Source organism: Psammomys obesus, unplaced genomic scaffold (genome assembly GCF_907164565.1).
Source record: "Psammomys obesus unplaced genomic scaffold, mPsaObe1.curated_primary_1811, whole genome shotgun sequence".
Taxonomy (NCBI): domain Eukaryota; kingdom Metazoa; phylum Chordata; class Mammalia; order Rodentia; family Muridae; genus Psammomys; species Psammomys obesus.
The window spans coordinates 4456413-4479590 of NW_026590062.1; the positions used below are offsets into that span (position 1 = coordinate 4456413).

At 41.6% G+C, this 23178-nt stretch overlaps 1 protein-coding gene across 2 annotated transcripts in view; it reads left to right on the top strand.

Moving 5' to 3' along the window:
- Positions 1–23178, top strand: part of Sppl3 (signal peptide peptidase like 3) — an 82457-nt gene that overhangs the window by 39543 nt on the left and 19736 nt on the right. Inside the window, exons 2-3 of one of the 2 annotated variants that reach the window (XM_055606305.1) lie at positions 9266–9350; positions 14861–14949. In XM_055606305.1, the coding sequence (XP_055462280.1) occupies positions 14871–14949 (79 nt within the window). In that variant the 5' untranslated portion in view covers positions 9266–9350; positions 14861–14870. The remainder of the gene's footprint in view (positions 1–9265; positions 9351–14860; positions 14950–23178) is intronic. The other variant, XM_055606302.1, reaches the window with a different exon arrangement.

Genomic DNA, 23178 nt, shown 5'->3' on the forward strand with positions numbered 1-23178 from the left:
ATTTAAATAGACAATTCAAAATCAAATTTAAATACATGATAAATGCAAAATGAATGATAAACAGTAAATATAAATATAATGTTTTTTCTCTAACTCTGTTGAGCTTTTTTTTTTTTTTTTTTTTTTTTAAAGAAAATCCCAACCATTTTATTTTACCAATAAAGGCTCAGGAGCCAGATCATGGGGTTTAAACCTGCTAGCTCAGAGAGGCAGAGAAAGCACCCAGCTGACCTTCCTTTTCAGCTCAGGTCTGGATGGAAAAAAACCAAAATGCTCACTAGCTTAACTGACAGCCCAGAAGGAAAAGGCCAAAAATCCCAAGGCCAAAGGCTTGCTAGTTCAAAGCCCAAAAAGTTAGGGAGCCGAGGAGCTGAAGCCTTAGCTAATGCCAGAGCTTGAGCTAAAAGCCTTTTCTATTTCTCCATGCTCTCTTAAGTACCCCTCAATTCAAAGTCCCTTCTCCTCTTTAATTCCTGTCAGCTGGTTTCTTGCTCTGCCTCTTGACCTAGGCTTAACTTTATTAGATACAGAATACAGAGAGTTAGTGAATTATAGGTGTATGCTAGGGCTGGGTGAACAACACCATAATCACCTATTTACAGTAAAAAGTTCTTGGATTAAAGGTGTGTGATAGGGCTCAATCACACCAAACAAACAAGAGTTTTACAGTTCACAATTTTGGGGTTCACAATGGAATCAAACATCCTGCAACATAACTCTAAATCAAAGTGTAGTCATAGGCCTTTAATAGACAGAGAAGGATCAAGTAAACCAAAATACAACTGTGCTCAAGAGGCTAGAGAACATCTTCCTTGTTTTAAAGGACTTCTTCACGAAAGCATTTTTACAGAAATTAATTTTCCTTACTACAAAAGGAAAGCCATACAAATTGCTAATAAGAGACTTTTTTGACCCTCAGAAACCATTCCGTGTGACTCACCCTGTTACCAGAGTTGAGTGTAGTAACATTACCAAGTCTTCTCTGTTGCCCTTGGGAATGCTGAGCCTGGACCCTGATGAAGACATACTCATTCTAGCATGCAGCTGAATAACTAGAAAGAAAACACAAAGGAGCCAAACAGGTGCCCCCTTTGAGACTATCTGCCGTTGAAGGACCTACAGGGGTGGTGTAATTCAGATCAGTGTGTGGCTGACACACACAGTGAAAATGAACGCTGCAGGCTGGAAGGATGGCTCAGCAGCCGAGAGCACACTCTGCTCTGCCATAGGACCCTTGTTTGTTTCCTCGCACCCACTGTAAATTCAGCTCTGCTGGTCCAGTACCCTTCTCTGGTCTCTGAGGGCACCAGCACAATGTCATACACTCTCAAAGGCACAGTACACACACCATAGAAATAAAAGTGAAGGCTGCTTGGGAAATTTTAAGTTAAGAAAGAACTTGAAACAGCATGAATGATAAATAGGTCAGCAAAAAGATTTTGAACTATTTAATATATCTGGATTTTCATAAGTACTTTGTAAAATCATAAACTTATAGTCCTTTACTCCAATCATTGTAGAAGAATATATACCATAATATATACACTTAATTTTTTGGGGGGGGGGGGGCACAGTATCACACGCCTCTAATCCCAGCACTTGGGGAGGCACAGGCAGGCAGATCTCTGTGAGTTCAAGGCCAGCCTGGTCTACAGAGTGAGTCCAGGACTGTACACAGAGAAACCCTATCTCGAAACAAACAAACAAACAAAAAGATGCTAGACACTGTAAGTCATGTTTCGGTTTTTCAAGACAGTTTCTGTTCAGCCTTAACTGTCTTGGAACTTACTCTGTAGCTTAGGCTGGCCTGGAACTCATAGAGACCCGACTGCCTCTGCCTCACAGAAAAGCCTTAGGTTCTTACGTTGGGTTGTGGCTGTTTTGTTTGGTTGTTGTTTATCAGCACAAGCTAGAGTCCCCCAGGGAAAGAAGGAACTTATGTTAGAAGAATCGTCTATCAGATTGAGCAAATTTGTGGGGGCATATTCCTGATTGATGACTGATGTCAGAGGGTGCAGCCTTCTAGGGCAGTGCTTCCCCTGGGTAGGTGGTCTTAGGCTGTACAAGAAAACAAGTTAAGCAAGCCAGTGAGCAGTATTCCTCTATGGTTCTGATTCAGTTCCTGGCGTCAGAGCTCCTGCCCTGACTTCCCTCAGTGGTGAGCTGTGATCAAATGAGTAAACCAATAAACCCTTTATTCACTTAGTTGCTTTTGGTTGTGGTGTTGTTTTTCCAACACAGTAAAGTAAAATAGGACACAGTTTTTATTTATTTGTGGAATTATTCTGAGACATTCTGTACATAACACTAGGGGTTGTCCTAGAACTATGTGGATCATGCTGGCTTCAAATTCATGGAGACCCTCCTGCTTCTGCTTCCTGAGTGCTGGAGTTAAACACATGTGTCACTGTGCCCAGCTTAGAACACAGTTCTTAACCACTTCTCAGAAGCCAGGGCAATTAGCACCTTACCAAAGTGATCTGTACTTTCCATTTCTGCCCCTAATATTTTATCTTTTCCATTTTTAAAAGACTTGTAATTTAAAACAAACAAACAAACAAACAAACAAAAGCCATCTTTAGAGTTAGTTACAACTCACATCACATTCATTAGTGGAAATCACCTTTTGTATCACACACAGACACACATATGTACTCACATACAAGTAACTTGTATACATTTAGAAAGTTAGGGTCCTTTACATAGTGATTCTTGTCATACATAACCCAATTGTTTTCTGTAGTCATCATATTAGGGTTTAGTAATTTAATAATTTTGTGTGTTACATATACTGTTTTTGTTGGACATGTAAGTTGTTAACTTTTTTATGTATTTTTTTTTTCCTTTGGTAGAACTCCGTTGTTAAGATGGACATTTAGGGCCAATAAAATTGCTCAGCAGGTGAAGGTTCTTGTTGTACCAGCCTGGAATTCCAGGTCAGATCTCAGGAACCCATGTGAAAATGGAAGAAAAGGACCAACTGTGCAGAGTTGTCCTCTGACCTCCATACTTACCATGGTGCATATGCATGTATGTTCTCTCTCCCCCTCTGAAATAAACTTCTTTTAAAGATAAACATTTAAAACTTGAAATAGGTAACTAGAGAGTATGAACTATCTCTCCCTACTACATGCTGCAGTAGTATTTTTAGGAAATTGCACCAGTTTATTATTGAGCAGATTTTAACATTGTATTAAAGAGAGTGATAATGTACCATGCAGGTGGAAAGGGTCTTTTGGACCTTCTGGTTTACATTGAGGAGACTGGAGCCCAGCAGGTTACCAGCACTCACACGGCTGTATACCTAGCTCATTGCTAATGGAGTTTGGGTTGGGATAGTTTTAAGCTGCTGGTCCCTGTATATAATACCTTTTACACTTGAATATGTTTCCTGTAGAAAGTAAATCATGGTGCCTTTGGTTATACTTTTTTTAAGTTGAACTGACTGAGTAAGCATTTCTTCCTCTTCTGTTTTCTGGGTAAAATGCTATTTCTTTAAATATTTAATAGAACTCAACTTTGAAACTATCTGCATGTAGGCTTTTCTGTGTACAGAGGTTTTCTTGATCTGGCTTGGCTGAAGTCCTTTCTTTAAAAAAAATTTTTTTTTGAGAGGGGCTGAAGAGAGAGCCCAGCCAGTTAAGAGCACTGGCTGCTCTTCCAGAGGTCCCAGATTCAATTTCCACTACCCACATGGTGGCTCACAACCATCTATAATGGGATCTGATGCCCTCCTCTGTCATGCCAGTGCACATGCAGACAGAACACTCACGCACTATAAGATAGATAGATAGATAGATAGATAGATAGATAGATAGATAGATAGATAGATAGATACATACATACATACATACATACATACTTTCCTAATATATATAATGTAAAGCATACCATTAAAAAACTCTTTAAGTGCACAGGACAGCGACAGACTTAAGCACGTGCTGTTTGCCATCATTCTGTTACAGCTATGTTATTACTAGAGTATGGGGTGGTGTCAGTGACACTGATTGCATTTCTCTGAATGGTAGTGAAACTGCTGTGATCTCTCTTGTGTGTAGCCATCTGTTTTCTTTGGTGAAGCACCTTCTCAGGAGTGCTCTCTAACAGATGGAGGTTAGAGCTGTCTCCTACCCTCTGGCTTGCCTTTTCATTTTTTTAGTGTTGACTCTCAGTACAAGCATAATTTTGTTAAAGTCCACCTTCTGCCATGTTTATAAATCATGCCTTTATTGTTGTATCAAAGAATTTACCTATTTACTGAGATGTTGTAGTAAACTAAAAAAAAAAAAAAAAGTGTTGAGCTATGTTTATTTAGTCCTGAGGTTATTATTTTCTATTTAACCCATTATCACAAATAGTAAGACAGACACCTGTTAGATTTTATAATTGCCTATTTACTTTGGGCTGGGCAGATATTTCCCCTACAGTGGCTCAGTATCCTCACCATCCATCTCCCAGCCCCCATCCAATGCCATCCACCTTAATCCTTCTCATCTGGTCTACCTTCCATTCATAATCCTATGGTACTTGCTTGTATTCTTCATCTGGGCCTTTTCATGCCATTATTGGAGTCCCTGCTCTTGGCCCCCACATGTTTGCCCACACACACACCAACCTATTGTGGCATAATGTTTTGTTTTGTTTTTTTTTCCACACTAACCCATCTTGGTGTCCTCCCTCTTCCTCTCTTCCCATCCTTTGAGTCTCCTGACCTTTCCATGCCCGGGAACCTTAGCCACGCCTACCCCATTCTACCCTGCCCAGGTATAGTTCATTTAATCAACCAGTCAAGTATGTCTTAGGTAGGTTTACAAAACAAGGATAAGTGTAACCAGATCTTGAGGGCCAGTAACACACATCAGACCAACCTTCAACACTGAGACAAAGATGAAAACATTTAATAGTTTTAGTGTGGTTCTTACATTTAAGATATGGTATGTTTTTCAGTTCGTCTTCATACCATCTTCAAAAACTCTTGACTGTCACCGTGAGACTAACTATATTCCTGTTTCTGTTCCAGTCATCTATATGTTTGTTCTTTGTGGGTGAGCATGATCGTGTATGTGTGTGTCTATGCTTATGGCAGCCTCAGGTTTTGTTGTTGTTTTTTGTTTGTTTGTTTGTTTGTTTGTTTGTTTGTTTGTTTTTAGGTGCCATCTACCTTTTTTTTCTTTTTTCTTTCTTTTTTTTTTGGGGGGGGGGTTACGATCTCTCACTGGCCTGGAACTCTCTGATTAGGCTAGGCCAACATACACACACAGGTTCTGAGGACCTTAAGTACTTGGGACATCATACTTGCAAGGCAGTCACTTTATCAGCTGGGCTGTGTCCTCATGTGTCCTCAGCCTTTACTTGTCTCTTCCTTTGCCTGTAGGGTGTCTTGATTACTGTAGCCTTCTTAGGAAGTTGGGATTGAATACGGTTTTTTTTTTTTGTTTGTTTTGTTTTGTTTTGTTTTTTCAAATGTATACGGGTTACTCTGGATCCTTTACATTTCCATGTAAATTCCAGATTCAGCAGGTCAGTCCCCGCGCCAAAAAAAAAAGGCAAAACTGTGGGGCTTTTTGTTTGTTTTTAATCCAGGGTGTTCCTATTATATGTTGTGTGTGTGAATGTGTTGCCTGCTAGTGTGTATATGCACTACTCATGTGCCTGGGAGGTCAGAAGAGAGTGGATCTCTGGAACTGGAGTGACAGATGGCTGTGGGCTGCCATGTAGGTGCTGGGAATTGAACTCTGGTTCTGTGCAAGAGCAACAAGTGCTTTTAACTTCTGGGATCTCTCTCCAGCCCATTTTGTTTCTTTTAGAGAGGGTCTCGCTATGCTGTGCCCTGAGCCTGGAACTTCCTATGTAGGCAAGACTGTTCTCAGACACACAGAGCTCCACCTTCCTGATACATAACAACTACTGCTCTCTTTCTCTAGCTGTGCCTGTTCTGACATCCAGCCATGGGATTGTACCATGTGACCTGTCATTGACAGCTTACATCTGTGTCATAACCTGTCTGTGTATTTCATTCCTTTTTATTACTAAATAGTTTCTCTGGCTGTCTGGGCTGCTGCTGTTTTAGCTGTTTTGAATAATGGTGCAGTAAATACATATGTAGAGGTTCTGATGTGAGCGTATGTTTTCATTTCTCATGAGTAGCAGGTATATTAGATGGTATGGTAAATCTTTGACTTAACATTTTAAGAAATGCCACTGTTTTCAAGGTGTCTATTCCACTTGATGTTCTCACCAGCACTGAATAAATTTCTTCACATTCTCACCAACAGTTCTCTTTTGAGTGTTTTCTTTTATTTTTACTATATAATTATACACCATAAGCTTCCACTACGTGATTTCCATATCCGTGTGTCATTATTTTCTCCACAGTCACACACATTCCTGTCTTATTTCCCCTCCTTTGGCTTCATCCTTCTTCACAGTTAATCCTTGTCTGCTTTTTTGTTTTTCTTCATGTTATTATTGTTCAGTCGAGACTCAACATGTAAAAGGAAATGTGATTTTTGTCTTTCTCTGCCTGGTTAACTGTGCTAAACATGATGTATTACACTTCTACCTATTTTCCTGCAATGGTGTAATTTCAATTTCTTTATGGCTAAATAAAACATATGTGTATATACCACATTTTAAAAAATCCATTCATGTAGCCAGGCAGTGGTTGTGCACACCTTTAAATCTCATTACTTGGGAGGCAGAGGCAAGTAGATCCTCCAAAAATGCATTTATGCATTGAGGAACATGTAAGAAGATTCATGACTGGCCTGTTGCCACGTAGTAAGCAGTGGTGTAGAGGTGGCTCTTTTGTGTGCTGACATGGATTCCTTCGGGTCTGTAACGAGAAGTGGCACCGCAGGATCATATCACAGTTAAGTTATAGTCTTCATTTGTGGAGAATTTGCACCCTGATTTTTATGGTATTTGAGCTAATTTACATTTCCACCAGCTGGGTGCACGTTTCTCTTTTCCTCCTTTATCCTCACAAATGTTTGGGCTTATGTGTGCTGTGTGAGTGTCGTCTGTCTGCATGAGAGGGAACCTCAGCATCATGTTAGTTGCCTGTCCTTGTCATTCTGTTACTCTAGTGGTGTCTCATACTACTGGCTTTGACTTGCATTTCCTTAATGACTTGCAGGGTCCAGCATCTTTTCATTTGTTTATTTCTCATCTGTAGATTCTTTGGTGAGATGTCTGTTGAGACATGCCCCTCCACACCCCTCCTGACACACACAGACACCTGACTCTGATGTCAAGTCCAGGGCCATGAGTGTGCTATACTTATTCTGAGCCCCTCTCTCCCTGTTTTTATCTTCCTAGTGTTAAATTTAAGACTCCTTTACATACTGTGAAGATACCTTTACCAGAGAATTGCTTGCAAACTTTTTTTTTTCCGTCGTGTCTCTGGGTCTGTCTTTTCACTTTTGTACATTTGTATATTTCCTGATGGACTAACCTTTGAAACAGTCTCTATATACCAGTGGTTCTTAACCTGTGGGATGGTTTTGGAGAAAACCTCTCTCTCCAAAAATATTTACATTACTACAGTTGTGAAGTAGCAATGTAATAATTTTATGGTTGGGGATCACCATGACATGAGGAACTATATTATTGAGAACCACTGTCTATACCTTCTTAAAATTTCTGTGTAAGTATCTTACCAAGTCTGATGTTAGAATACCCATTCAAAATCTTTTTATTTCAGTTTTGGAGACTTATTTTAAATATATATATATATATATATATATATATATATAATCTCAAAGTCAAGCTGCAGTGACAGACTTAGATATGAGACCCAGAAATAAAAAAAAAAAGAAAAAAGAAATGTGTGCATGTGGTTTGTGCGCGTATGAGTGCATCATTTCATAGTTCTCTTCCCTGAGGCCTTCAAAAGTGACCCATAGTACCCTTCTGTGTAAACATTTGTGGAACTATTTCAGCCAGAATTGAGGGTAAACAGCCAACAGCAGCAGGGGTTGTGGTCCACATGGCAGAGTGTTACCCCAGAGTATAGCCTAAGGTTGTTACGCCATCTGGCTGTTGATGGTTGGCTATTCCTGATTACTGAGCTCCTAAACACAGTGGCTTTCCAAGCATGTGCTGTTGCCAACTCAATACAGACCTCATTGTCTAAACTACTCACAGCACACCCTGTCAGACCTAACATTTCTCCTTGTCCTGCAGCACGTTGTGGGTTTTTTGTTTTTGGTTTTTTTGAGACAGGGTTTCTCTGTGTAACCTTGGCTGTCCTGGACTCGCTCTGTAGACCAGCCTGGCCTCAAACACACAGAGATCCACCTACCTGCCTCTGCCTCCCGGGTGCTGGGATTAAAGGTGTGTGCCACTGCACCTGGTTTACAGTGTAGTTTTTTTCAAACTATTTTGTATGTATGTGGTGCCTGTATTTGTGTATGGATGTATGTGCGTGTGGGCGTACATAACTGCATTCCTCAGGAGCATGCCACTCTGACAGCATCCCTCGCTGAACTGGCACTGGTTGAGGTAGATAACCGGCCAGTGAGCACTAGGGGCCTGCTTCTGCAGTCCAGGACTGGTTAATTCAAATACCATTTTACTCGTTTCTCGTGAATTTTTACCTTAGAGAAAGAACAAATCCTAAATAAAGCCTTACTAAGACATTCAGAGCATGTTAAATTACTTCTTGCTATAGCATCATGATAGATTCTTGTCAGATGTATATCAGTGTGACCACATTGTGTTTGACACTACTTAGTCGGCTTTTGGATTGGCCAGCTCAGGATTAAGCCATTAGCATTATGTGAAAGGTTGCTGACTTCATACCTGTCTGCAATAAAGCAGCATATATGGATCTTGATCAAACTGATGAGGAGACACTGCAGTACTGATTGTTAATGAGAAAGTTGTGTGCTATGAAAGCTATCCTTAGCATACTAGTACATGGGAATCTGTGAAGTGCTTTGTTAGTCCTACTTTAAAGAGAAGGAAGTGGACTGAGAAGATGACTCAGTGGGTAAGGACACTTACTGTAAAAATAGAAGGGGCTGAGTTCACATCTCTAGCAGACAAGTAAAAAAATGAGTGTGGCGGTGGGTGCCTGTAACCCAACTTTTGGGGCTAGAAACAGTCAGATCCAGCCAGCTTAGCCCAAACAGCCTGGTGCAGTAATAGACTCTGTCTCAAAATCTCAGCTGGATGCCAGATGTCTTCCTCTGGACTCCACAAATGCTTACATGGGGGTAGCGCCTATTTTTTAAACTTTTTTTTTTTTTTTTTTTTTTAGGTTCCTTATGCCTATACCTCCCTTCCACCAACCCATATCCCACCTAATACCTTCCAGCACTACGTAGGATACGTTCCAGCACTAGGTAGGAGAGAAAGAAGGTTAGTGGGGAGAAGGGACAGAGTTCTCTTTAACTACTTCTGGCTGATTATCTCTTGAGTTACTTTTTCTGGTTTAGGAAGCAGGTAAAGGTCAGGTAGGTGACATGAGATGATGACTCAGCAGCTCTTAGCTGGTTTGCTGGGCTGCCTAACAAGGAGCCCCAGACTGGCTACCTAGACAGCAGAGAGCTTTCCTTTAGTTCTAGAAGCTAAAGTCCAAGGTCTAAGATGTCAGCAGGGTAGGCTTTCATCCTGACACCCCTGCCTGGCTTCTGGATTTGACTTTCACCTATAGATGTTGCTTTTGCATGTCCTTTCCCAACTGCACAGAAGTCTGTCTCCCTTTCTCTTGCCCATGTCTGCTTGTCTCCTTTGATACCATTTTAAGCTAGGTGTGGTAGTGCACACCTTTAGTTCAACACCAGCTTGCACTGGTTTAAGCCAAAAGCAGCACAGTGAGACCCTGTCTAAGTAGGGTAGAAAAAGCATTCCCTCTTTCTTGTAATACCTCTTATAAAACTGTCTGCAAATACAGCTACATGTTCAGGTTCTGTAGTTAACACTACAGATAGGAATCTTGTAGGTATGCCATTCAGTCCAACAGAGAAAGTGATCACATTACTGTCTAAACCACAACACACTGAATTATTTTTAAAAGAGCTCACATTAATATTGGTGGGACAAAATGATGACTAATTATCTGTAGATTTGTAGTACCTCTGTTTATGGGGTTACTCTGAAAATTAAAAAAAAAAAATGTTGGGCTGTAGAGTTGTAGCTCAGTGGTAGAGCATTGGTATAGCACTTCTGAAGTCTCAGGTTCCATTCCCCAATTGAAGAAAGCAAAGAAAGTCATCTTGACTGTACCACATCCAGCCCAGGACCTGACCAGTGGGTGCAGTTAAGGTTAACTGGAGGTGGAGATGGGGGGTCAGAAGTTCAGGACCATGTTTGGTTATGGAGTAAGTTCAACCCTGTCTCACACTGTCCTCACCCCCCCCCAAAAAAAAAAAAAAAAAAAAAACAACCACCACCCCAGTTTTCTACTGTTATTTGTCTTTGTGGGTTCGCCTTTATCTTGCCCTTTTCTCCCCCGCCCCCAGTTTCACCCCCTGTCACTAGATAGGATAGAGAAGAGAGAGACAGAGATCCCTGAATCTGATTTCTTTCTTCTTGTTTCCTCTTTGAGCACAACTACTAACAAACTGCAGCCAACCCCCCCTGAATAACCAAGAACCACCCACCCTGCTTCTCAGGGCTGTATCATTTATATATCTCTGAAAAGTTCCCAGAATTCCAAATGTCACACAGTTGCAGAAATGATCTGCAGCTGGCAAAACCACTGTCTCTGCTAAAGCATGAGGCAAATCATAGTCCCCTGCTACAAAGCAGCCCTATATCCCATACCTGGGATTAAAAATGAAAACATATTCTACTAATATTTCTATATATTTTTAAAGAAACAAAAATTCCAGAATTCTCACTACAGTCACTATTTGGGCTCTCAATATTTCCAACAATTAATCAGAAGACCATCCTCTTTTCTTACATGCATCCATGGTGGGTCACTTGGTCAAGGACAGGATTTCTTCACTGTGTTGCCCAGGCTGTCCCCAAACTTGCCATTCTCCTGTGTCTTTCTCTTGAATGCTGCCTGTGTGCATCAGTAATTAGATCTAATTACTTGACCTACTGCTATTTCTATTCAGTTATAGTTGATACAGAGTAGAAATGAAAACATTGGGGGTTTTTTGTGGTGGTGGTGGTGTTTTGTTGTTTGTTTGTTTTTTTAAGACAAGATCTCACCCTATAACCTGGGCTGGTTCAAACTTTTGATCAAAACTTCCAGTTCTCTTGCCTCAGCTTCCCAGCTGCTGGGATTTTGGGCTAGTGTCACCAAGTCTAATTTCTTCTGTTGGTCAGTTTTTATTTTCTTAATGTTTATATATTTGTGTGTGAGTGTTTATATATTTGTTTGTGGCAGTGTGCCCCAGGAGGCATGTGGAGGACAGCTTTGTGGAGTTGTATATCCCTCCATATTTGTGTGGACCAAACTCAGATAATTAGGCTTGCACAGCAAGCTCTTGACCTGCTAAGCTGTCTTAGGGCCCACCTTGCTCTTCTAAACATTGATTTCAGTAACCTGAATGTGCTCTTTGTTAAGCAGATAGCCAGGGTACAGTTTGAATGGAGTGTACAGTAGTATCATTCGGTGTACTCCCATCATAGGTTGTCATAGAGCAGTAATAAGATTGTGGTGGAAGGACAGGGCTGGGGTGATAAAGACAGAACAGACTATTCAAGGGCCAGCTAAGCACAGGGCTGTCTGTAGAATTAGTGAGTTACCAAGTGAGTCCATAATTGAGCGTTCCTTGTGCTCCAAGACAGAAGTCTTCTGCAAAGGCAGTATTTAAACAGCTCAAGTGTGGTGTCAGCTTAGTGGAGTACACTAAGCTGTTAGAGTAGAGCTGGAAGATGTAACACTTCCCAGCTTGAACAAGTGTATACAGCTCTCTACTTTGCTTATGTGGATTTCTTGAGTTGCGTAGTGGTAATCTCTAATGATCAGACAAGGCTTGGTTGTTTTGTTGTTGTTGTTTTCTTTTTAAAACAAGATTGAGGCACATATTGCCTCAGACGCTCAGAGTAGTTACATTGGACTGTCCAGCATCAGGAGGCAGAGGCAGATGGATCTCTGTGTATATTCAAGGCCATGATCTATACAGAGAAACCCGGGGGGAGCGGGGATGATCCATCTTCATAGCACCTCAGGTGCTGCCTTTGGCACCATCTCTACAGCAGTGCTGTCAGCAAGATGAAGTGTGCTTGCTTTGCTTGGTCGGTTTATTTAAAGGTATTCTTAAAAGGTGTGTGTGTGTGTGTGTGTGTGTGTGTCCAGTGGCATCCAGAAAAAAGCATCCGATCCCTTGGAGTTATAGTTACCTGGTGGTTCCCAGCTACTGTAACACACACTAGAAACCAAACTCAGGTACTCTGCATAAGCTTTTACTGCTGAGTCAGCTTTCTGCGCCCACCCTTACCCACCTCCCTTTTTTTTTTTTTCTTGTTCTTCCAGTCAGGATTTCTCTGTGTGCTCCTAGCTGTCCAAGAACCTGCTCTGTAGACCAGGTTGGCCTCGAACTCAGAGATCTGCATGCCTCTGCCTCCTGAGTGCTGGGATTACAGGAGTGCACTGCTACACCTGGCTAAAGGTAGAGTTTTTAATACCCCTCAGCTAATAATAAATTGGCTGGCCAGCACTGACCTCTGCGCCCAGGCTTATTTTTTCCATGTTCTGGGAAAGGCTGTCCATGCTTTGGGTAAGACCAAAAATACAGCTGGCAGCTTTCCAGCCCATAGTGTCAGATGTGCCAGCAGGAGGAGTAGAAGCTGGCCCCAGGCAGAGATGTGAATAAAGATTCTTGTAAAGTCACCCAGCTGTCGTCACCAGGGCCAGAGAGGCAGTGTGGACTTAACAAATGCACTTACTGTTTTTATGTTCGTAAGTGGAGCTGAAAACTCAGATTAATGCATGCCTTCCCAGAGCACACCCACGGGGAAGGGGAGGTCTTTGTTTTCCTTTGGCTGCAGACATGTCCTCATGCACTGCATGTCCAATTTAGACCTCCTGTGCCCTCATGATCAACTCTGTCATGAGCCCTATGGAACGCTGAAAATACAGAGGACTGAAAATTACCACGTGTCATGGCAGAAGAAATTAGTTTTAAAATTTGTGTGCAGGGTTTTTTTTAATGTTTTGTTGTTTTATAGATCTAGTCAGAATCTAGAAGTAGCAATTTGTCTGGCAACCAGTCACTGTAACAGTTCCTCTAGGACCAGCTGACATGGGGCAGTTAAGTTAGTCTTTTATTTCCTGCTGAGCATCTTCTGGTAGGTCTAAAAGTAAATAGAAGACCCTGGATGTATACAAGCAGGTGACTGTTAGTTAGAATTAGAAAGCTGAATAGTCTAGACTATTATTATTATTATTATTATTATTATTATTATTATTATTATTATTACTACTACTACTACTACTACTACTACTACTATTACTATTCTCCTGGCTCATGTGTATGTGTATACACAACTTGCACGAACCAGTTCCTTCATTCCACCACATGGTTTCCAGGAATTAAATTAAGGCAAACTCACCTGCTAAGTCATCTCACTGGGGCTCCTAAATGCTTATTCATATAATAAAAGATTTCCAAATTTCGTGAAACGAAAACTGGTAGACAGAAAGGAAAACAAAACCTACAAATACAGCTGAATATAACAGTGTCCCTCATTCAATAATGCAACAATACAGGCAGGAAGAAAATGAGCAGCAACATAGTGGCTTTGACTAATGTTCTTGTGTGTTTGTGTTGATTGTGCACATGCATGTATAGTCTAGAGGACTGATGTCTCCTCAGTCTGCCCTCCACTGAACCTTGAGATCATCAATTGGACCTGATTGGCTGACCAATAAGCTTCCGGATTGCCCAGTTCCATGACACACATTGCCTTTCCCCCAGCACTGGATTACAGATGTGTGCCACCATACCCAGCTTTTGACATGGGCTCTAGGGATCCAAACTCATGATTGCACAGCCATCTTGACTGAGTAATTCCAACGAGCCCCATTGAAGTAGTGCTCTTCATCAGTGTAATCTAGCTGTCATTTGTGAAACGCCTCAACAGCAAAACGTCGTTATTTAACATACATTAAAATATTTGCCAATGATGGACATATCAGAAGACATGAGACAAGCTGGAATATATGGAACACATGATCTGTACTCTGTATTAGCTCAGGCTAACATAGCAAAGTACATTGTAGCTTAGATGGCTTAGACAACAGAAATCTATTTTCTCAGAGTTGTGGAGGCTGGAACTCCAAAATCAGATGCCTGGTTGGGTTGTTTGCTGGACTGACTGACTCAACTCAGGTCAGCACATGAGTGTATGCAGCTCCCAGTCTCCCAACACTGGACTCCTACCTGACTTGATTCTTAACCGTTCTCTGCAAGTTCTTACCAGTTACATGGTTTGCAAGTATTTTCTTTTCTCATGTAAGTGGCTAGCCTCCCTCCCTCCCTCGCTCCCTCCAGGGAGGTCACCTCTCCCTGCTATTTATTTATTTTTAATAGTGTTGTTTGAAGCACAGATGTTTTCACCTGCTTTGGGCTGTTGTTTTTAGAGGGTCCTCAGTGTACATTCTCTAAAAGCTGCTGTGTGGGTATAAAAGTCCCAAAATGTGCTTGCTATTTATCCAGCATTTTTCTTTCCAGATTTTTAACCATAAGAAAGTAATTAAGAGATTGTGGAAGGTTGAACTACACTGGAGTCAGGGAAGCTCTTGCACTAACACTAGAGGGTCAAGGGCTGTTTTCAGTCTAACAGTTCATTCTTTCCCTCCTAGTAACAGCATTTAGAATACTGTCATGACTGGCCTTGCTGTGTTCTCTCTTAAGCAAAACTGAAACTGACTGTTAATTCTTTCCCATAGGTCTCTTAATATGGACTTTGAAAACCAAGATAAGGAGAAAGACAGCAGCAGCTCTTCTGGCTCTTTCAATGGCAACAGCACCAATAACAGTAAGGCGTGTTAATTAGTCATTTCCTCATGTGTGCTCCCAACCCCTATGTTCTCACCTCAGCTGACCTCTCTGTGCCTCCAGTTCCTCGTGTAATGGCTTTATGTTTGATATAACAGTAAGATCTAATCCGTATGCTGCCATCTGTTGAGTTTTTATGTTCTAAATCTGAACTTACTGACTGCATACAAGAGGCTTGAGCCTGATGCTGACTGCTGAGGTAGCTCCCTAAAGAAGGGGGGGGGGGTCCACCCCTGTGACTTCATTTGCTGTTCTGTGAGGTTAGTGGTCCTGTACTCGGGACAGTTTGATTCAGTAGCTGTAAAAGAGAGCACATTCAAATGCTTGGAGGACTCAGCTTTTGGAGTGTCTCTTGATTTGAAGCTCTTAAAATAGAGGTGAATTTATAAACAAGTTTGCATTTATCCATACAGTGGAATATTATTTTATATTTCATAATGAAGTGCTGGGGGCCAGGGAGATGGCCTAGTCAGCAAAGTGCTTGCACTGCAAGCATGAGGTCAGAGCTCAGATCCCCAGCACCCATGTAATAACCTAGGCATAGTGGTTTGTGCCTGCCATGCCAGTGCTGGGGGTCAGGGATGAAAGCCCCTCTCTTGGGTTTGCTAGCCAGGAGTCTGGTCTACTCTGTTACCTCCAACTTGAGTGGGAGACCCTGCCTCAAAAATAAGTTGGAAAACAACAGAGAAGACACCCATAATAAACTTGTGATATGCACATACATGTACTTCACATGCAAACATGTATACTGTATACACACCGTGTTCATAAAATTAAGTGCTGTTCTGTGCTGTGATGCAAATGAAGCTTGCAGTGTGCCAGAGAAAGGAGCCAAGCACAGTTACTTCTTGTGTGAGTCCTTTAGATGAAATCCCCCAAACAGCAAATGTGTCTGGACAAAAAGTGGATCATTGGTTGCCTGGGGCTAGAGAGAAGTAGAAAGATTAACTGCAAATGGAGTGGTCTTACTGGGGTGGTTTTTAAAAAACAAAACAAAAAACCCAATATCAAGAAAACTTGATTGTGGTTATTTCAGAGATTGTTAAGCCTACCAAAAAAAAAAAAAAAAAAAAAGATTGAATTTTGTATCTAAAATGGGTGAATTTTTATGATGTGTGAATTGTACGTTAGTAGAGTTACAGAAAATAGAGTGCTTGTTATGGAAAGAAGGAAAGTAAGAAGAGTCTGGGGTAGATCTGAGCAGTAGGTTCATTCACTGCATGTGTGAAATACTGGATGTGATTTGAGGCACCACCAGAAACAGAGAAGGCTTGAGGATAGTACCTTCCGTTTCCTCAACGTTTTACTACATATTTTAAAAAACAAAATGAACCAAAACTGTTTCCTCCCAGTTGTTTAGGTGCTAAGGGTTTGAACCCCACCCAGCACCTCAGAAAGAGACAAAAATAAGCTCTGGAGACCAAGTCATTTCACTACCCAGGGAAGAGAGAACAAAGAAAGTCAACTACAGTGGTAGAGACCTCAGCCTGCTAGGAGAGGGGAGTGTATGATTCAGATAAGAGAGTGAGCATGACACATAGGCCAGGTTCACCAGCTATTAAATGAGGTCTGTGTCTGAGAAACAGCTATGATGGAGGACCATGGCCATTCAGTTGGAAAGAGATCATTAATGCCATTTCCTTTTATTAGTTCCTATAATACTTCATAACCAAATTGCACTTGCCTAGTTCTTTACTTCAAAGTGGGAAACAAGCATGACAAAGACAGTAAAATAGAATGATTTAAATAGAATGAATCTTGAGCAGCCTGAGATGGCCTTTAATCCCAGCATTGAGAAGCAGGGGCAGGCAGATCTCTGAGTTTGAGGCTAGCCTGGTCTACAGAGTGAGTTGGCACTGCATAGACTCTGCCTTTAAAAACTCTTTATCATAAGTGATAAAATCTTTTGAGTGAAATGAAGTGTGTGCCAGTAACTAACTAGGAATCAAATTAAACCCAGTATAAAATTTGACTTTCAGATTGATGCATTACATAGCAGTTATCACCTGTTACTAATTCAAGCCAGATCACTCACACCCTTGTAACTTTATTTCTAAAGTCCTGTATTGTGCAGCGTATTTATTTGCAAATGGTGCAACTAAAACAGGTTATGATCTCTGGCACACTGTGTTACAAAATAGAAGAGAAGTATGCAGTGTGTCTAAGTAAAATACACTTGAACATACAGTGGAAGGAAGTGCATGCTAATTCAGTTTTATTTCCTGTCATGTGTCAGAGTCAGAGGAGAATCACACATTGTGTCATTTGTGTTGTTTCTTAAGTCTGCCTCCTTGTCAAACTCTGCACCCTTCCCAGCATGCCAAGCAGGATTGACAGGTTACAATAAAGTGCATCTCTCTTGGATGTAGTCTAGAAAAATGCTGAGAAAGAAAATGAACATTCACTTAAAGAGCATCTCATATTTCCAGCTTGAAAGGACAGTGTGGGAGGGAGGTGACATGTTCTCTCTCTCTCTCTGTCTCTCTTTTTCTTTTTTTTTTTTGTTTGTTTGTTTGTTTGTTGTTTTGAGATAGGGTTTCTCTGTGTATCTCTAGCTGTCCTGGAACTCCCAGGCTGGCCTTGAACTCAGACATCCCCCCGCTTCTGCCTCCCGGAGTGCTGGGATTAAAGGTGTACACCACCGCCCCTGGTCAGGTCACATTTTCAAAAATTGTAGAGTTAATGTGCAGAAAGCTCAATTGGGAGCACAAGGTGACTGTGTGGGTACTAAAGAGACTGGGGTCCTCAGTGACCCACAGGGCACAGGAGCTGAAGGAAGGCTCTCAAAAAAGGAAGGTGTGTTAAGTTAGTGCCAAGATGTTGGCAAGAGGATTTTGGACCAATAAAAGGAGAAAGTGACCAGGTGGAGATTTGTAAAAGATCATAGTTGCCTACTTCAAAAATACTCACGTCAAGGAATTTGTGGGAAACAAACATGATAGTAGGAAAAGTGGAGGTGTGGGCCATTGTCCTAAGTGGAAGCCAGAGCAAGGGGTTCTAGGTTGGCAGCCTTTGCTGTCAGGAACTGCTGAGTTGTCCCTGACTATAAAAGGAGCTGGATGTGTTAGATGGTGACACAGGCTTATTAGATAGGCCATGTGACCCACACCAAAACATCACAATGGTAACAGTAATTCAGCTCTTCCTGTGAGGATCCTTGGGTACCTGGCCAAAGACTCAGGAGTTATCACCTCAGATGATGGAAATGTTCTACTTGTTAGCTAAAGGGTAGAACAGCCTCCTTGAAAGTGTAGCACTCCGTTCATTACAAATCAGGAAAGCAAATTGAACTGCATGGAATAGCACTACACAGCTACCAGGATAGCTCAAGATGAAGATGAAACCCTAGCCACACCTAGTGTTCACATAGACAAATCCTCTTGTACATTTTGGAAGAGTGTGCATCGATAGCCACTGTGGACAGGCTTTGGCATTATCTACTGAGGTCTACCACCTCAGACCCAGCAGTGTAGCTCTAGGATGCTTGCTGTTGGGCACATACAGGTGAACGCATGTATATGAGAACATGACAATATTAAAGTTAAAAGGGTAAGGCAGGAACCCTGAGGAAGATAATAAATGGACTTGCACCTGTGTCTGAGTCAGCCAGATTAACCAGATAAAAGCAGTGAAATGGTTCTGGGAGAAACAACCAAGCAGATCTGCCCGTGACTAAGGATCATGGCGCCTGCCGCCCTTTCCCCTAGTACTGCCTAGGAGCTCTGGGCAGTTAGGCCTTTCCCCATATTCCCTGCCTGCTGCATCTGCTTATGGTGGACTATGGTGTAGGAAGGGCAGCTGTTCAGAAATCTGTTGTCTCTTGGAGGACAGGGAGCATAGCTGTGGTGACCACCCCAGGAGCACAAAAGCTGCCATGGTTGGGATTGGAGGGAACATCATCCCATAACACAGAGATAGCTATAACCTCATACTTGGAACACTAAGAAAGGAAAATGGCAGTTTTGGGGCCAGCCCGGGCTATAGAGCAGCTTCCAGGCCAGCCTCTACTACAAAGTGATATTCTGTCTCAAATAGTACTAATGATATTAATGGGCTGGAGAGATGACTTAAGAGCACTGGATACTCCACCAGAGGGCCCAGGTTTGGTTCTGGGCATCCACATGGTGGGTCACCACCATCTGCCATAGATCCTCTAACTGTAGAGGATCTGATGCCTCCTTCTGGCCTTCAAGAGCACTGCATGCATGTGTTAGAGAGACATAAATGCAGGCAAAACACACACACACAATAAAATATCAAAGAAATACAAAGTAGAATTATTTGTAATAGCCAAAAATTTAGAAAAAACCTAAATGTCAGCCATAGAGTGGAAAAAATTTTAACATGTTATTACAGTGAACTCATAGAATAGAGTAGAATGAAATATTCTTATAGTGTTGAGCAAAAGAAGCCAGACACTATAAGAATATTTTATTCTACTCTACATTCTCTAATGTATGTAAAGTTCTAAAACCAGGCACAGTAAGCAGTGTCTTAGGATACCTGTGTAAGTGAGAAACATCCAGATTAAAGTTTGGAGGCTTGTGCCTTTAAACCCAGCACTTGGATAGCTGAGGAAAGAGGATCTCCAGCTGGAAGCCAGCCTGGGCTTACATAGTAAGACCCTGTCTTTAAAAAAAAAAAAAAAAAAAAAGTCAAAATTCATATCTGATCATCCAAGTGTAGTCTTTTTGTTTTGTTTGTTTTTTAAGACAGGGTTTCTCTGTTTAGCTTTGGCTGTCCTACACTGTCTTGTAGAGCAGGCAGGTCTCACAGAGATCCACCTGCCTTTGCCTCCCAAGCACTGTGATTAAAGGTGTGTGCCACCACACCAAGCCTCCAAGAGTAGTTCTGATTCTTATGTCAGCCCCAAGAGGCATGTAGAGATTCATCACACACAAACACACACACACACACACTTTCTTTCTTCCTTCCTTCCTTCCTTCCTTCCTTCCTTCCTTCCTTCCTTCCTTCCTTCCTTCCTTCCTTCCTTCCTTGTCTTGTCTCACTGTTTAGCCTTGCTACGTAGACTAGTCTGGCAGTTGTAGAAAGCCATCTGCCTTTGTTCTCCTCAGCATTGGGAGTAAAGGTGTGTGACATCATACCCAGCCCAGTCCTGCATTTAATTAGATAAAGAAAAACATCCACATAAATGCCATTGCCTGATTTTAGTCCTTGCACAGTTTCCAGGGACTGACCTGATGGTAAGGAAATGAAGAAAAGACAAACATAGAAAGGAAATCTGGGGTAGGGTAGACTGAGGTCTCTGAGGGAGAAACTGCAGCCCAACCCTGAAGCTTGTCAAATTTATTATATAAATGAGTGGAACCGAGAGGCGGGGTTGTTGCATACAGATGAAGATGAACAAAGAGGTGGGGTTGATGGCACACAGCTGGATCAGAGAGGTGGGTATAGCTGATCTCAGTAGGAGTGGTCTATTAGAGAGCAGTCTCCCCATCCAAAGTACTCCTTCAGGGAGAACACGGCTCATGGACTTCCAAAGAAGGCCTTGCCTTTTCTCTGCTCCTCACACTGGACATCTTGAAGCCTTGAAATAAGATAATTGGTGGATATACACATCTAATTGCCCCATTTAGACTGGAAAGCCCATAAAAACTAGAAATTTCTTATAATCCCTCCCTTTAGTCTGCCATTGTTTGTACCTTAATGAAAAGGTACAAAGCCCGCAGTGTAATTTACACTGGTGTTCTCAGTGTCTGTTCCATAACCAAGTGTGTATTTTGCTTGTGGCTACATTCTCTGATAATGATGTGTGCTGGGAATGGTGGCTCACTTCAGAGGTAGAGACAAGAAGGTAAGGAGCTAGCCTGGGCTGCACAAGACAGGGTTCCAAAACAAGCCAAAAAATAAAAATGATGTTATTGTATATCATTTTAAATTCTATGAACATGCCTTTTTCTTAAGTTGACTGTGAAAGGCCATGTAAGCCTTTTTTATTATGGTTATGTTTAAATGTCTTGCTGTATTTTACTTTGCTTTTAAACCATTGGAGTTTGGCCAGAATGTATAATTGGTGAGCCCCTACCCTGTAGAACCATCATCTCTGGTGCCCACAGGTGCAGTGGCAGCAACTAAAAGAGTTTCACTTGCCCAGTTACATCTTCTCTTGCCTTAAAATCAGTGATTTCAGAAGAGAAACTGTGCGTTCTAGTAGCCTCAGATTGCTCTTTGTATTCATTTGTATTTTAGTTAACATGCCAAGATAAAACTTAGATGTGTTATAATACATCTTATATGTAGTTTTGCTAATGTAATCTCTGTTTTAACCGGCATCTTAGTTTTTTGTTCATATTTTGGTTTTGGGAGACAAGCTTTTGTACAGATTAGGATGACCTCAGAGTCACTATATAGCCAAGTATGATCTTGATAACACTTGCCTCAATTCAATGGGGTCATAGACAGGAGAGCTTACTGTGTTTATCTGTAGACTAGAGCATGCTTTGTTTTACAGGAGTGGAAATGTAGGCATGGTTTAGTTTTTAGGTTTAAAATATGCTTTTATTTTTTTAATCTAATATCAAAGTCATTTCTTTTCAAAAGTATTGTTTTCTTTCATGAAGTCTGCACTTTTCTCTAGCTTTGCGAACCACAGAGGATTACCTGTGTTTGAAATGACTCAGGGAACCTGGTTTCACAGAGCTCTGCTTCAGATGCTCATTCCAGATCTTGTGTGGCATGCTGAGTGTGTGGCTGGAGCCGAAAGCAGACCATTTCCTGTGTTGCATCTGTTTGTCACTACCTTGATTACTTTTCCCAGGCAAAGTTGTACATTACTGGGTAAATTACTTGACCCATTTACGTAACCACCAAGAAGCAGGTTTGTTTTGGAGAAGTGGTTACTGTTATTTTCCCTAAAACCCTAGGTAACTCTTGGGATAGGCAAATTTAGATTCTTAGGAGAGAGCCTTTTGATTTTTTTCACTTCTATTTTGTTTGAAGACAGGCTCAGGGTATAGCTCAGAGCTTGAGCCACAGTTTCCCTACCCACACTCCTCAGGTATTGGGATTATAGACTTTGTCACTATGCCTGTTTCTGCTTGTTTGTTCTTTTAAAGATGGATTACTTTCTTTTTGCTCAGTGTGTGTGCCTAGATATGGGAGTCTCTCTTCTTCCACCGTGTTGGCCATGGGGGTAGAATTCTAGACATCGGGCTTGTCCCAACAGCGAACTCTGTTGCCCATCCCCAGGCCTAGTTGTAAGAGCAGGGTGCGTGTGTGTTTAATGTTTATTTATTTTAAAAATTACGGGCACAAGCGTGCAGATGTTCACAGAGGCCAGAAGAGGGTATCAGACCCCCTAGAGCTATCCATACAAGTAGTTGTGAGCTGCCTGGTATGGTAACTGGGAACTGAACTCAGGTCCTTTGTGAGAACCATGTGTGTGTGTGTGCTCTTCACCACTGAGAGATTGCCCCAGCCTTCATTCCCAGCCCCTTATGCCTGGGTTTGCTCTTGATTGGGTAGTTTGCTTGTAGCCTTAACACAGACTTTCGCTTTCAACATTCTATTATAATAGATTGTGTGACAGTTTTCATATGACATCTTAGCAGGATTAATTAAGTAAACAGCACGAAAAACACAGGGTGGGCGCTTGTGGCTGGGTCCCCTTCGTCCACTGATCATCAGATTTTGGCAGTCTCTTCTCTGCAAGTACTCTGCTCACAGTTCTTAGCTCCCAGTACAAAATTAATGTTCCTGTGTAGACTTTTAGCTATACCTAACCCTAGAAGTTTCACTTGAATCATCTAAGCAGTGCAGTGTTTAACAGTCTCTCCAGAGTTGGCAGGATGGGTCAACAGGTAAAGACACTTGCCAGGCCTGACGACTTGAGTTCAGGTCCTGGGGCCTGAGAGAGAAACAATTCCCACAAGTTATCCTCTGATCTCTATTTGTTTGCCATGGCACACACACATGCAAACACACAAAATAAATAGTAAATGAGTAATTGTAATTCCAAAAGCTGAAAAACTTTTTAGGTGATTCCATTGGGCAACTAAGAACTGAGAACACTGAGCTACATCATCCTCTATCCAGGACTTTTTTCTCTATTAATCTCTATTAATCTCCTATTCTGGTGCCTTAAAATTTCACAGATAGCATCATCCTTTCCCCCCCCCACCCCCAGATAGATAGATAGATAGATAGATAGATAGATAGATAGATAGATAGATAGATAGATAGATAGATA